The sequence below is a fragment of the Dipteris shenzhenensis genome, chromosome 29, assembly GCF_047967505.1.
Source record: "Dipteris shenzhenensis isolate YYH24624 ecotype China chromosome 29, Dip_SZ_1.0, whole genome shotgun sequence".
In the NCBI taxonomy this organism is placed as follows: Eukaryota; Viridiplantae; Streptophyta; class Polypodiopsida; order Gleicheniales; family Dipteridaceae; genus Dipteris; species Dipteris shenzhenensis.
This window is the reverse complement of record NC_141624.1, coordinates 18,645,855-18,660,743: the sequence shown is the minus strand read 5'-3', so window position 1 is coordinate 18,660,743 and position 14,889 is coordinate 18,645,855. Positions and strand designations below refer to the sequence as shown.

The window sequence follows — 14,889 nt, the reverse complement described above, 5'->3', positions numbered from 1 at the left end:
CCATGATAGATGAAGGTTGTCAACAATCATCATCAGTGGCGAGCTTCATTCAAGGGGTGATTTTGTTATTGGAGTTGGTTGTTGCAAGGATCATGGTCACTTTGTCCTTAAATATGTCAAAGATCCAATAAAGTTGTAAATCTACAACAAGTTTCACAGTCCTACTTCAAAGTAGTCTGCCTCATCCCAAAAGTGCATTATAACTCACAACATCATTTCCATAATGTCCTGCATTCTCCTTTTATGCATGTTGGTTTAGAGAATTAAAAAAAAGAAGATTATAAAGCTCAGCTTAATGAACAACAATAGGATTGCACACGAACTCTCATGCATCTCCAAAATATGCACGCTAGGTTGATGAAACTACCTTTGAAGTTATGTGTTGATAAAAATAAAAGAATAACAAACATGCCCTGCTTTGTGCAACAAGCTTTCCAGATCTCCGAATGGAGTTTAAAGCAGGAGATCCAGAGATCTTCTTTCATATTATTGGCATGCACTCTTGGTTTCCAACTTTGGAAGGTCAGGCAAATCAACATATCTATAAAGAGGAAAGAATTTTTACAATTTTTTGATAGAAACCGACCAGTATAGTCGCATTCAAAAGCATATAGCCCTTATTATGCCCTTGGCATTTTCGAATGTGTTTTCAAACTAAAGGTGCTCAGGAATTTGGCATTGCAGACCAAAAATTAATTATGGCCCCATGGTCTTTTGTTATCTCAGGCCCTGGCACATTGGATCCCTAGATGCCAAGACTAAGGATAATTCTTGCTCCCTTATAATTTAAGGCTAAAATAGCTTTGCACTACGGATTACCATTCACATTTTGAGTTGGTTCATCGAATTTCCTTCACACTCGAGCTCGTAGGGTATTCTTATTTTCACATCATTGGCCTATCATGGCTTTTCTTGGTTATTGGACAGCATACATATTTTGGTGGAGTGGACTTCTATTGAACGTTCCAGGGTCTGTCACAACGGAGGAGTTTGTATAAGATCTGTTTCTGAGTATCGTGTCCCTGAATCCAATAATGCTTTCAGGTATGTACTGAATTTGACCCTGCACATCCATTGGAGGAAGCTCCTCCAAAACCTGATCAGTTGGACCTAAATACTTCTTCAAAAGGAAAATGTGAAATACATCATATACCTTTGAGGAAGAGGGCTAGTCGAGCTAGAGCCACTGCTTCAGATGGCATGAAATTTGGACATGTGACACTTATTTTATTAATAAAGATGTGCACCCATGTGTCTAGGTCCTAGGGGCAAGGGTGCATTAAGGTGCTCTGAATGGTAGATGCATGGGTCATAGCCTAAGGGTAGGTGTAAATGGGAAGATGGAACTTGAGTGATCTCAAATGACATTAATGAAAAGGTATCACCCTTCATTGTGAATCTCACGTAGCACTCTCTCTACCACCTTGCATTCATCTGCCATCTCTCTCTCTCTCTCGCCTTCAATGTAGGTTGAAAAGAGAAACAAATACTCTCACAAGGGCGCTCTTCCCCCATTGGAGGGCCAGTCGGCATTCAAATTATGCACGCATTGCACACATTTGCATTCTTGAGAAATCTGGTTTTTCACATTTGCTATTAGAGCAGCAACAATCCACGACTAGGATGAGAAGAGAAAGAGAAATCTGGTTCTTCACATTTGGTATCAGAGTAGCGACAATCCACGACTGGAATGAGAAGAGAAAGAGATCGGGACGGGAAGAGGAAGAGGAGAAGCGAGCAGAGACCGGGAAGACAACACACGGGCAGGCAGCGCATGCAGCGGAGGTCTGCACGGGCAACCAGCACACGGGCAAGCAGGCAACGTATGGACAAGCAACATGGAGGAGAGCGACGGGAGCGAGCCGAACGGTGACGAGGGTCGGCACGTGCCACTGTGCAGGGATCCACACAGGCTGCATGCCGCACGTGAAGGCATTGAACCTCACGAGAGGCCTGTTTGAAGCGGGTTCAAGGCTGGGCACGTGACTCTAGAAGAATTGAAAGCGTGTTTGGGTCTCGGGTTTGAGCGCTCCCTTCTGCAAACCTCAAACTTTAGAATTTGAGAGACCCCGAGGCAAGAGCTTTCTCTGGAAAGTTGCAAACCCCGATTTTGAAGGTCTTGAGGTAAGGGATTTCTCTAAAAGTTGTGCTCTTGAATGGGGAACAGGGTGTCCGAATGGGGTGACTCCCCCATATGAATATACCCTTGAACCATGAGGAAAAGAGACCCCCTGTTCTCCCGAACAGGAATTCAGATTGGAACAGAGAGTGATCCAGTACCCCCTAAAACGGTCTAGAGCTCCAATCCACTCAAAACAAGTAGCCCAAACGGAGTGTACCAGTTTACAGCATAAAAACAATGACGAAAGGCCAAAAGAGAAGGAAGAAGAGGTCATTTCAAGTGGTTTTTTAAAAAAAGCGAAGTGGGAGTCGGATAAGTACCACCAACTCTATAACACTTGACTTTTGCTGTAAAATAAACCCCTTTTCTGAAATTACAGCAAGTCATTTTCTATCTTATATTACTAAAAGGAAAGAATGGAAGAGGAAGAGAGATTTAATAATAAACTTGTCCTTTTTCCTCCACTACCAGAAGGGGATAGGGAGAGAACACCATCACCTCCTCTGGAAGAGGATAATTTAGATGAGAGTTACACACATATTGAGTATGATAATCCACGCTCCTTCAAGAACCTCTTGATAGGGAGTTCTCCTTTAGAAATGAAGGAAGAAACGAGTCCATCCAAGAGCAACTGAGTTTACGCCTTTAACTCAAAAATCTCGTGCACATGGATTGTGATACAAGTGCAAGAGGGAGAGAGGAGTCTCCCGTTGATTTCCAAAAAACGAAAACGGCGTTTTTTAGGCGGTAGTTTTTGCCCCAAATCTACTACTTACCTGTGCGGCGCCATTTCTCGGCATCGTCGCTCCCGCATGCTGCTCCTTGACTCCTGTCAGCCCTCTCACAACTCACCCTCTCAGTCCTCTCACCCTCTCCTCTCAGCCCTCACCTCTCCTCTCACCCTCTCCTCTCAGCCCTCTCACCCTCCTCTCAACCTCTCCTCTCAGCCCTCTCAGCCCTCTCCTCTCCTCCTTGCTGTCCTCTCCAACCTCTCCTTCTTGCTCTCCTCTCCTCTCCTCCTTGCCCTCTCTTCGCTCAGCCTACCTACCCACCCTGCTTTGCCCCTCCGTTGGCGCTGCTCCTCCCGCTCCAGCTCCTCCCTAGGCGCTGCTGCAGCTACACGCACCCCCTTCTCGCTCCTCGCTCCCGCTCCCGCTCAGCCCCTCGCTCCCCTCAGCCACCCCTCGCTCCCCTCAGCCCGCTCAGCCCCCCGCCCCTCGCTCCCGCTCAGCCCCCCTTCTCGCTTCCCGCTCCCCCCCCTTCTCGCTCCTCGCTCCCGCTCAGCCCCCCTTCTCGCTACCCGCACCCCCCCTTCTCGCTCCTCGCTCCCGCTCAGCCCCTCGCTCCTCGCTCCCCTCAACCACCCCTCGCTCCCTGCTACCCCCCGCTCAGCCCCTCGCTCCCCGCTACCCCCTCACTTAGCCACCTCCCTCCCTCCTTTTCCGCTCATCCACCGCCCCCCCCCCCCCCCCCCCTTCTCTACTCCCCTCCCCACTTTTTTTTTTTTTTTGGGGAAAAAAGGGAACCACAACCACCTTTTTATTTTTATTTTTTTTTTTAAAATCCTCGCCATCTTAGCCTCTCCTCCTTCTCCACCTCTTGGCTGCCTCTCCACTTCAGGCTTCCGCACTACCTCTCCACCACCTCGCACTGGATGTGCCTCCCATTATGGGGGGGGAACCGGTGCTCCCGCTCCCGGCTGAACATTAACACTAAGATCTGCACCTGCACCCCAAGAGAATGGGGAACAAAGCCAAGAAAGACGAAAATGACAACAACAAAAAAAAGCAAACGACACAACTGAATTTGGAGGATGTGAACACACGTTACAACCGAAGTGGACTGACGGTAAACAGCAAGGCAAAGGTAGGACCCGCCTCAGCTTCTTCAACCTCTATCTCTACCTCAACCTCAACGACATAGTCTTCTATACAGAGACACATCAGAGTCCAGAGCGCCCTCTCCCAATAGTCAGCGGATATACATGGGAGTCTGCCTACAGAGATGAGACGAGGGGTACAGGAGGAGTTCGAGGTTCAGGTGGAGTTGCAGTCCTTTTCAGATCCACACTTCGGGGGATCATTTCAGTAGAGCAGAGAGAGACACATTCCAGATTTCTTTGGATCCGGATACAACACATGGACAGCCAGGATCTGTTTGTCACAGTTTGCTACTTCCCCCCAGAGACCTCCCACTTTGCCAGAGATATTCGAGGTGATGATGAGACATCCCCATTTGCTACCCTTTATCAGTCCATCGTTGACTTTTCTAGCCGCGGAGAAGTCCTTCTAGTGGGGGACTTCAACGTGAGGACAGCGGCCCGTCAAGTACCACTTCTTGATTTCAGAGATGATTCCACTCTACTGGCAGATGTTGACCTTGAGGAGGCAGGTATGCTACGGGTTTCGACTGACAGGCGAGGTCCACTCTCATCCTATGGGCAGGCCCTATTAGACCTAGGCAGAATACATAATCTCATTATCTATAATGGTCTTGACAGATGGCCCGCTTCAGGTGGTTTCACATGCTTTCCACATGGGGGGGGCTCCAATGTTGTTAATTACATCATGGGATCCCCTGTCTTCACATCTCGCATTACTGACTTCACTGTAGCACCTCTCCCCCCCAGGGGCTGATCATACATACCTTTTCTTTCGCATCTCCACCTCCCTTCGCACAGCACCTTCCACCCCACTCAGTGCTTACTCCACCTACCACGATATACGCTTTGATCGGGATCACTCACCTTCTTACTCTAGCCGTCTGTACATACTTCTCGCTTATATTGACTTCATACCCCTTTTAGAGGATCGTGCTGCCCTTGTCACCCGCTCACTACACGAGGCTGCCATTCACGCTTTTCCCCACACCACCCGCTCCACCCGCCCACCACCCCCTGGAACCGTACCCTATAATAGTTGGTACGATGATGAGTATAAGGCCTTATGCCGTCAACTCAGATTCGAAACTAAAAACAGTCTTCTGAGCGCACCAGATACGCTACTGTCTACGTGAATACCGTAGACTGGTACAGAGGAAGAAACTAGACTTTGTTCGTCGAAACGAGAAGGAGCTACTCAACATTTTGTTTAGTAACGACTTCTGGCGGAAATTTCTAGAAGGACGGTCCCCTCCGCCACTCACTGACACCCAGATCTGGTTTGATTATGCACGCACACGTTATGACATCCCAAATCAACCAGTCCCTAGCCTCTCACACATGCCTCGTCCCACATCTTGCACCCTCTTCACTAGAGGAGGGGAAGGATGCTGTAATGAAACTTCATAATGGCCGAGCGAAGGATCATGAGGACTATGCACTGAGTTCATTGCATATGGGATTAACCTCCTAGCCCCGATCTTAGCAAAGCTTTTTAATGAAGCGGTTTGTTTGGGATTTCCACACACTTTGACCATTAACACTATCTCACCCATCCACAAGGCAGGGGATCCCATGAGCCCGGAGAACTACAGGACCATTATGATTGGACATGTCATGTCCAAGATTTATGCATCGGTACTTGACTCCGAGGTTAGCAGACTTGCAGAGTGTCGAGGACTCAGAGCAGTAGGACAAGCCGGATTCCGGTGTGATCATGGTACCATGGACCACATTCTGACGCTCAAATGTATCATCGAGGAGGTGAGGTCACGGAAGCAAAGGGTTTATTGTTGCTTTGTGGATTTTCGCAAGGCATTTGACACGGTCCTAAGAGCCCGCCTCATACGGCGCCTACAGGACTTCGGTTATGACCAGGAGATCATTTGGGCTGTCATGGCACTTTACGAGAGAGTTTCTGGCAAAGTTCGGGTAGGATCCGGGTGGACAGACGAGATCATGAGTACCATCGGGGTCAAACAAGGGTGTCCTTTGTCGCCTACCTTGTTTGGCCTCTACATTGACGAGCTTGAGACAGTGATGCAGACACAGGGGGGTGTAGGTTGCTCTCTTGCAAGCACGCTGATCCAAATTTTGCTCTATGCAGATGACGTGGCTCTCTTGTCTTCCTCAACAGAGGGGCTTCAGAGACACCTAGACGCACTACAGTCCTTTTGTGAGTCTCATGATTTGAAGGTCAACCTGGGTAAAACCAAGGTCATGATCTTCAATACATCTCGAGCCATCATGCATTAGGAGCAGTTCACATTTGCGGGGTCATCTGTTGCGATAGTTTCATCATACACTTATCTTGGGGTTATCTTCTCCGGACCGAGCTTCACTATGAGACCCGCGATGCAGGCACGCTTGAGTAGAGGGTATGCCTCATTGGCCACGCTAGAGAGGCAGTGCTTCCGCTCACACTTTCAGGATCCACGCACCGAGGGGTTGCTTTTTGACTCCTTGGCTCGCCCAGCGGGGATGTACGGCAGTCCTTGTTGGGGGCCAGACTTGTCGGATACAGAGTGGGCCCGTGTGGAGCGGCTACAGGTTCTCATGCTATCACGGATGATTCATGGTAAGTCATCCGTTCCTCACCAGATCATTCAAGCTAAGTTTGGATCACCCCCTTTACAGCTAGATGCTGCATTTCAGGTCATCACATATCTGTACCGAGTTAGGGAATATGGGGATTATACCTCGGGGCGTAGCAGGCTACCATGGATAGCTCTATCCTCTTCTATCATCTATGGCACTCGCAGCAGGAGGAGATCAGAGGTGCTGGTATGCACGTACAGAGAGATGGTTTGAGCGACTGGGGCTCCACATGGATAGACTACCTCCCTTCTAGTATAGCATGGATGCTCCGTTCTCTCCCCTCTTATCACACGAGGTCAACCAAGTTATCCATGAGGATCTACTACAGCTACACACTTTTCGGACCTGGTTGGAACCGAGTGAACTCCCAGTGATGCTTAGCTTCTACAGAGATCACTTCTTACATATCACAGCGGAGGGTTTCATTGACCCACCAAGATACACACACATTCACCTACCCCACTCGATGAGGATCTTTCTTGGGCAGTTCCGGGTCTCTTCACACAGACTTCGCATCGAGAGCAGCAGAGCAGAGCGACTACCTAGGGAGTGGCGCATATGCACACTATGTGACATACAAGAGGTTGAGATAGAGGAGCATTTCATCTTCAGGTGTCCTGTGTACTATGAGATCCGAGGACGTTTCCACTGCCTCTTCAGAGATAGTTATGGGATTTTAGCCCATTTCCTCTCCTACCTAGACCAGCGGTGTTTGGCAGGTTTCATTCATATGGCACTTAGACAAATGGCACTTAGACACCGCGAGAGGATACTCCGAGCACGAAGACAGGAGCAAACTTCTTCCTCGGTTGATCCCTCTCAGAGCTCTATCATGGAGTTCTTTCAGCTAGATCACATGGACCCCAACGAGACGAGGCCTCGACATGACCGTGACCCGGAGCCCATAACCCGACAGCTCAGACAGAGACACACAGATCACACTTGTAGACATCCCCTCCTTGTTTAGAGTTGGAGCCCAACCGACGGGGGTCACAGTAGCCCTGGTTAGATGCAGAGCTACGACTAGGAGACGTGCCAGGACCGCACCTCTGAGTGGTCGATAGCACTCTATTGCCGACTTCATGCCTCCACTACCTCATCCATCTTGATATCTTGCTGTTGCTGGGGATGATGATGATATTGATGATGATGCTGAGATTGATATATAGTCGACCATCGACATGACTATGTTGTACTTAGGACTTAGTACTGCCATTCTGCATTTTTTGCATTTTTTGCATTTTGCATTTTGCATTGGTATGGACGTTCATTTAGTAGCTCCACTACCACAGCTCGTTGTATCAGGATTTTCACAGTCTCATAGACCCATCGGTCTTCCGAAGACTTTAATAAACTTTCTTTCTTTCTTTCTTTCTTTCTCCTCTCCTCCTTGGTCTCCTCAACCCTTGCCCTCTTCTTCTTGCTCTCCTAGGTCCTCATCCCTTTCCCTCTCTTGTCCTCCTTGTTTTCCTCTCAGCCCTTGCTCTCAGCTGTTACCCTCAGCCTACATGGCTCGGACTTCGTATGTATTTTGGAAACATGCAGAGAAATTGGGGAGCTATAAGGGGTCTGGTGGTTCTAAGAAGTGGAGATGCAAATTCTGTGGAATGAAAAAAACGGGGAGTGTCACCCGTGTGAAGGACCATCTTACCCATGTGCCAAGCAAAGACGTAGGGCCATGCCCCTATGTTCCTCAAGATGTTAAGGTGAAAGCATTTGAGCATTCCCAAAGATTCAAATTCTGTGGAGCCATCATCAAATGAGGAGGAAGGTAGTTCCAGTCAAGCACTGGGGGTAGCAAAGAGGAGTAGAGATACAAAGTCACAGAGTGGTCATTCCTCTATGTCGGCCATGAATGCAAAGAGGACTCTTTTTACCAAAGGATGTATTAGCCACTCCTCCACTACCTAGAAATTATGTACAAAGAGCCAGCATTCAAGCTGGGTTTCATAAGCAAGCAATGACAGAGGCAACTAGCTCACCCAATTGTTCATACAGTGTGCCATTCCCTTTCATGTGGCCAAGACGAACCAATGGAGGAAGACATGAGAGCCATCAGCCGCATTGGATGCGAGTGAGAAGGCCCTTCATCGGAAGCTCTGTGAGTACGTGAGCTCAAGCGGGAAAGAGCATGCATAGAAGTGCAGCTAGAGCCCTTGAAGGAAACATGGAAGAAGTATTGCTGCACTATATTGTGTGACGGATGGCCAAATGTACGCGGGCGAAAGGTGTACAATATTTTAGTGTCTTGTTGCAAAGGCACTATGTTTTTGAAAGCCATTGATGCCTCCCTCCCAGGTCTCATAGTTATCGGTTTATTTATTTGGGGTCATATATGGGAGGCAATCATGCAAATAGGGCCTGAGAATGTTGTGCAGGTAGTGACAGACAATGGGAGCAATTGCAAGTCTATGGGCTCTATGCTAGAGGACGAGTTTCTAGGTATTCTATGGACCCAGGGGTGCATCACATTGCCTTGACTTATTGATCGAGAACATAGGTGAAATACAATGGGTTGATTCCATCTTTCGCACTGCACGAAGCACGGTAAATTTTGTGAAGAAGAGGCCAAAAGGTTTGAGCATGTTTCGGGCCTATAGCAATCTTGAGCTACTGTAGCCTGCAACCACCAGATTTGCATATATGTTTATTGTGCTTGAGAGACTCCTGTGAGTTTGCAGAGAGTTGGTACACACTGTGTACTCAGATGAGTGGCTGCAGTGGGATTAGAGAGAGAGTCCTAAGGCAAGAGCTTTTATGCGTGCTGCCATGAGAGAGGGAAGTGGGTAGAGGTTGAGGGTTTGATCAAAACTCTCAATCTGATCTACACAGTCTTGTGCATTACAGACGTGGAGGGTAGCACTCTTGACCTTTTATTTAAGTACATGGACAAGATTGGAGAGTCTCTCAACAAGCAGCAATACTTGAGAGGAGAGCAATTAGTTTCCTTATGTTTTTCCTTATATGTAAATTTCTTTTTCACTCGAGTCTTGATGCTTTACATTGGTCTTGACTCTTGACTCTTGTTTTTTGTCTATGGTTTGTTCTCTAAAGAATTGAGCAAATCAAGGCTGTATGGAATAAGCAATGGGATTGGTTTCATAAACCAATTCATGCAATAGCACATGCATTGCATCCTCTATGGCAAAATGAGGAGCAATGAGCTTGATGATGGCTTCATGACATACATCAGGGTGGTGACCCATGGTGATGTGTACATGCAGGGCCATATAGGGGACGAGCATTTTCTGAGCGAAATCTTCCGAGCGTCCGAGCGAAGGAAAAAAAAAAGCTTCCAACTATGCATAAATATGGCAAAAATCGATCAGAAGAAAACATAGTTTCACTTAGAAATATGCAAAGTATTATAGCAATGCCTATTTTATACAAAAATCTTTAGGTGAATCTGTAGGAATGGTGAGAGCATAATGGGATGGCTTTTGAAGAAACCCACATGTAGAGTAGACTTCTCTATGAAAATTCCCTTATGATCCTTCTTACAACTTTTACTTAATACGGGGTGACATTGAAAACCCTCTCTCAACCTATCTTCATGAAAGAGTTTCTTCAAAGAAAACTCATTGAAGCAAGCCATCCAGGTAGTTTCGCTAGCGAAACCCCTTTGAAGCAAGTCTCCCAAGGTAGTTTCGCTGGCGAAACTACCTTGGACAGCACTTTTAAAAGTTACATAACTTTCATATCCAATGTCCAAATATAGTCATTCAACCACTCAAATTGATCGGAACACCCCATTTGAGCACATCTATGGAGTTATATTTTGGAAAATCTTTCATATATAGTATTAAATATTACATGTATTTTATGAGAGTGATATATAAGCCCAAGTTAATACTTATTTATAGTAATTTAAACTTCTTTAGAAACATGTCCATAAATATGCTATAAAAACACTAAAAAGATATTGCCATATGATATAAATGTGTTAATAAGTAATTATGTATGCATAGTATTATTACATTGAGAGTGATTATGAGGAATGTTTCTTAAAGAAATCAACACTTTTTAAAGGTAATAACAGGGGTACAAAGGGATGTCTCTAAATAAGAAAATTATGTTGTGTAAAAATGAATGAGTGACTAGTCTGTATATTTTTATGATAAAGGGATCTAGTTCTAGTGAAAATAAAAGTGTAAAAACCATGTTTCCTAAAGAAAAACATTTTTAAAAATCTCTTGAAAAACACGCTCGGATAAACCTGCTCATAGGTTTTTGCTCGTAAAATTGACACATCCGGCCATATAGAGGATGATCTCTTGGCCTTCCGCAACCATACAGCGAGCTTTGGTCGAGAGACAGCAAAGCTTCGAGAGACTCAGCTATAGCATGTCTCATGGTGGGAGAAGTACGGGAATTGTGCTCCCACACTGGCAATTCACTACCCATACACTCAACTTTCAGCTACGTGCATGATGCATCATGCAACATAGTATGGTGTGAGTTACAACTTACATTCTACTTAATTCTAATTTCTAAATCCTAAATTCTAATTATGTGTGCAGAAACACATTGCCATTCGAGTGCTCTCTCAGGATTGCAGTTCCGGTCCATGTGAGAGGAATTGGAGCACTTGGGCACTCTTCCATACAAAGAAGAGAAATAGGTTGAGTACCTCTTAGCTAGAGAGGCTAGTATTTTGTCATTGCAACCTCCAGCTCCTTGAAAGGAATGCCAAGAATACGGAACCTTCTCAGGTGAATGTGGACAAGATCGACATTGAGAAGGTAAAGCTCATTCCACAGATCCCACAAGAAGAGCGCGATATGTACTCCTTACTTTATGAGGAGTTGATAGCATCAACCCGCACCACTCGCTCTTCCACCTACTCTCAGAGTACCACACTTGGAGATGTCTTTCTCTCCTCTGAATTGTAATTGGACGACTCCTTCTTCTTCCTACAGTCCTTAGCAACATGCCCATGCCCTGGCAGATCACAGTAGAAGCACTTCTTTTTTGTAGTTTCTCTTTTTCTTATTCTCACCATCTGAAGCATTCCCAATCCTCATACTTGGCATCCTTCTTCTTCTTGTTGTTGGGCTTTGCATCACCAAGCTCGCCCTTGCCTTTGCCCTTGTCTTTGGCGTAAAAGGCCTTGTGATCACCAAATCTATTGTACTTCTTTTCCTGAGCTTCTTGCTGCAGAAGCAAAGGCGCTAGCTCTTCAAGGCATCGGTGCCGACTGCTACCCTGTAACAAAGCTTGTAGCTCTGAAAGCATGCCAAGCAAAAGCCTAGCCAGTCCTGTGACCAACAGCTGAGATTGATCCCGCACCTCCTTCATCTTGGTAATGTGCTCTTGTACTACTGACTCCCCCTCATCCATGCTCATGCTGTACAACTCCATTTCCAGGTCAAGAATCCTCGCATCGTTATCACCTCGTACATATCCTTCAGTATGGTCCATGGTCCATGTGGCAAAGGAAGTGTCCGTCAGTTGAATATGCGATAACACCGAATCCACAGTGTTGCTAATAATGATGGCCAGAGTCTATGCATCATGCGTCACATAGTCTCTCATTGCGACGGGATCCATTGGTACCACAACCGCATCTTCATTCGCAGTGGCCAGAGTCACAGCGGGTTGAGGCATCAGCTCATCATCACAATCTTCAAGTTGACCTAATTCACCAGGTGGCTTTGGACCTTCATCTTCCACAGAGGATAATTTGTGTCATCCAACTTACCCGTTTTCCCAAACCTTGGAATCAGATCTCTTGCAGCCATGATAATGAAATGAAGGAGATAGACATGTCATGCACCTGTCTAAATCTGAGACGCTCTCCTCCTTGCAAGGACACTGATCCTTCAGGTGCAGACCCTGGTTCCTACAAGTTTGAATCAAGATTGTCCTTTCCCAAGGTCTTCGCCTTCAAGCCCCCACCACTTGTGAACCACCTCAGGGCTCTGATGCCATGTTAGAACAGAGAGTAGACAGAGACGCTGCTTGCTATAGCCAACTCTCCCGTTCATGCAGCACAAGCTAACCCAACGAGTATCTGGATCTAGAAATCACATAGTGGTAAATTCAGATCCCAAACTTCTTATCCCTAGTGTGTACTATGTAGATGTGCAGACAGTAGATAGACAATGCACAAGAGAGACATGTACAACCAGAAAAAAGTATTTCTGCCAATGTGGAAATAATCATATACAAAAGAGATCTTTAGTGTTTTACACTCTAACAGCTGAGTGCTGAATAGATGTAGATACCTGCTGCGCACAGACTTTGTCTGAATAAGTGTTCCCCAAGAGGAAGACATTAAGACAGGGGTGCTGCATACACATGTCAATAGGGTGCAAGGGAGGACACAAGTTCACAATGACTTAAGATCTGGCTTGTTGGAGGAACATTGGAAGTGCTAGCACCCCAAGAGACAGCAACATTGTAGTTGTATTGCATATCATTGAGCAAACAATAAATAAAGAGTTCTAGTAAGAATCCATACAATGGTTATGTAAATTATGTAACCAAATCTCCGCTAATGTATGTGTGCGATTTATTTAATATAAATTTGTTTTTTTTAACAACAAAAGGGAATGGGCATCTTTATGGACGAACTATACCTCACACAAAAAGAGTTCAATCCCAACTGTACTCACAAACTATTGTATTATCTTAAGAATCAACAATATCAACTACGCAAATGGAAGAATGCCTACCAAACATTGTCCAAATTTTCCCTGGCCCAGGTTGATTGAAAAAGACTTCTGAATGGCTGCATCTATGCGAGCCTGATCATGTGACAAAAGCCTTTCACCATTCCTAATAATATCTTCTGGGTCAAGTGAAAGAAGCTGCAGATCAAAGACTCAGCATCATCTTATAACTTCAAAGTCAAAAGTAGCAGCAGTCAGCAAATTGTCTCCAAAACAGAGAAACTACTCGACACCTGCTCAAACAATTTTGAATTGGTAGATGCATTGTAATCAATCTCTCTGTACTTCAGACCAGTGCTGAAAGCCTTGCTGTTTGGAAGGTTCCACTTCCACAGATCAGCATCTTCAATATACTTAAAGAGCAGGTTGATGCGTGCCATGTCTTTCACAGGAACCAATGTCAACAATCTATCTTGATCTTCTCCAGCACAACTAGTCTCCAGATTTGAATATACATTAGATTGAAGCTTGTTTGTAAAGTAATCAAGTGCAAGCGTTGCGCCACTTCTATTCATGTCAAAGTTCTGATTCATATTCGATGGACAAAGACAGTTCCTTGACAAGGCATCGTATGCTGTCTTATGGTGATCAATAATGACAACTCTGCAATGCAACACAAAGATGCATGTATCAGATGACCTATGCCTGTTTGCAAGTGGAAGAATATATTCCAGCATGGGCATAAGCCCAAAAAAAATATTGTAATCTAAAAAATAGTCTAGCACACAGGTCTGCATATGTCACAACAAGCAGGCATTCTCAAAACAGGAATGGGTGTCTCCTATACAGTTAGGAATCGCTGTAAGAGTTTTTCCAAAAGAAAAATTGTGAAAAGCGTTTTGCAATTTAAATGTCAATCTAGAGGAAAATGGATGTTTTCCTTTTAACAAGGAAAAATAAAAGAGCTGTAATTTCCCTATAAAGAGTCCACATACTCCCATAATAGGAGAACACCTGAACATAAGCACATACACATATCCGACAAAAGTTACAATATCCACAAGATATGTAGTTTGACTAATAATGCCTTTACTTATTTTAATCAATGGTATCCACACAGGATTCTAGAACTACAATGGACTGTGATTTGCTAGTGTGCCAAGGACTCTAGTAGTCATTACTACACATGCACCTACAGTTGAATGTATATGGCTAGATTGATGGCAGATCTTCATGGCGGTTTGCAGCTATCTACTCCCATACGGACTGACAGTCAAAATTCCATTGTAGTAGCTCGGAATCCTATGTTTCATGTATACACGGAACACAGAGATACATTATCCTTATGTTAGAGAGAGAATCAAGATTGCCTGCATGAGATATCAGTTTGATCTACTGCCCTACACATCAGAATATTGCGGATCTTTTCACGAAGGTCATATTCAAAGAAAAAGTTCAAAGCTTTTCGCAAAGGTTTGAGCTTCCTTCCATTTGATCCTTAAGATCACTCCTTGTACAGCAATACATTGTCATTGCAAGGGCAATATCCAAGGTAATGGCCAATGTATTAATTTATTTAAAAGGGTTAGGGCACTTTTTCCTTCTAAGGTTTTGCCCCTAACCACCGTTAGTAGTTGAATTTAGGTTTGTATGAGTTTTAACCCTCGTCCGGATTA

The 14,889-nt window shown here is 45.3% G+C and overlaps 1 protein-coding gene and 1 pseudogene across 5 annotated transcripts in view; one reads left to right on the top strand and one right to left on the bottom strand.

Moving 5' to 3' along the window:
• Window positions 1-14,889, bottom strand: part of LOC147882527 (DHHA1 domain protein) — a 103,013-nt gene that overhangs the window by 31,926 nt on the left and 56,198 nt on the right. For all 5 annotated transcript variants that reach the window (XM_087400633.1, XM_087400635.1, XM_087400634.1 and 2 more), the window contains 2 exons: window positions 13,507-13,876; window positions 13,277-13,411 (listed from right to left, as the gene is read on the bottom strand). In XM_087400633.1, the coding sequence (XP_087256759.1) occupies window positions 13,277-13,411; window positions 13,507-13,876 (505 nt within the window). The remainder of the gene's footprint in view (window positions 1-13,276; window positions 13,412-13,506; window positions 13,877-14,889) is intronic.
• Window positions 8,108-11,491, top strand: LOC147882529 (uncharacterized; annotated as a pseudogene).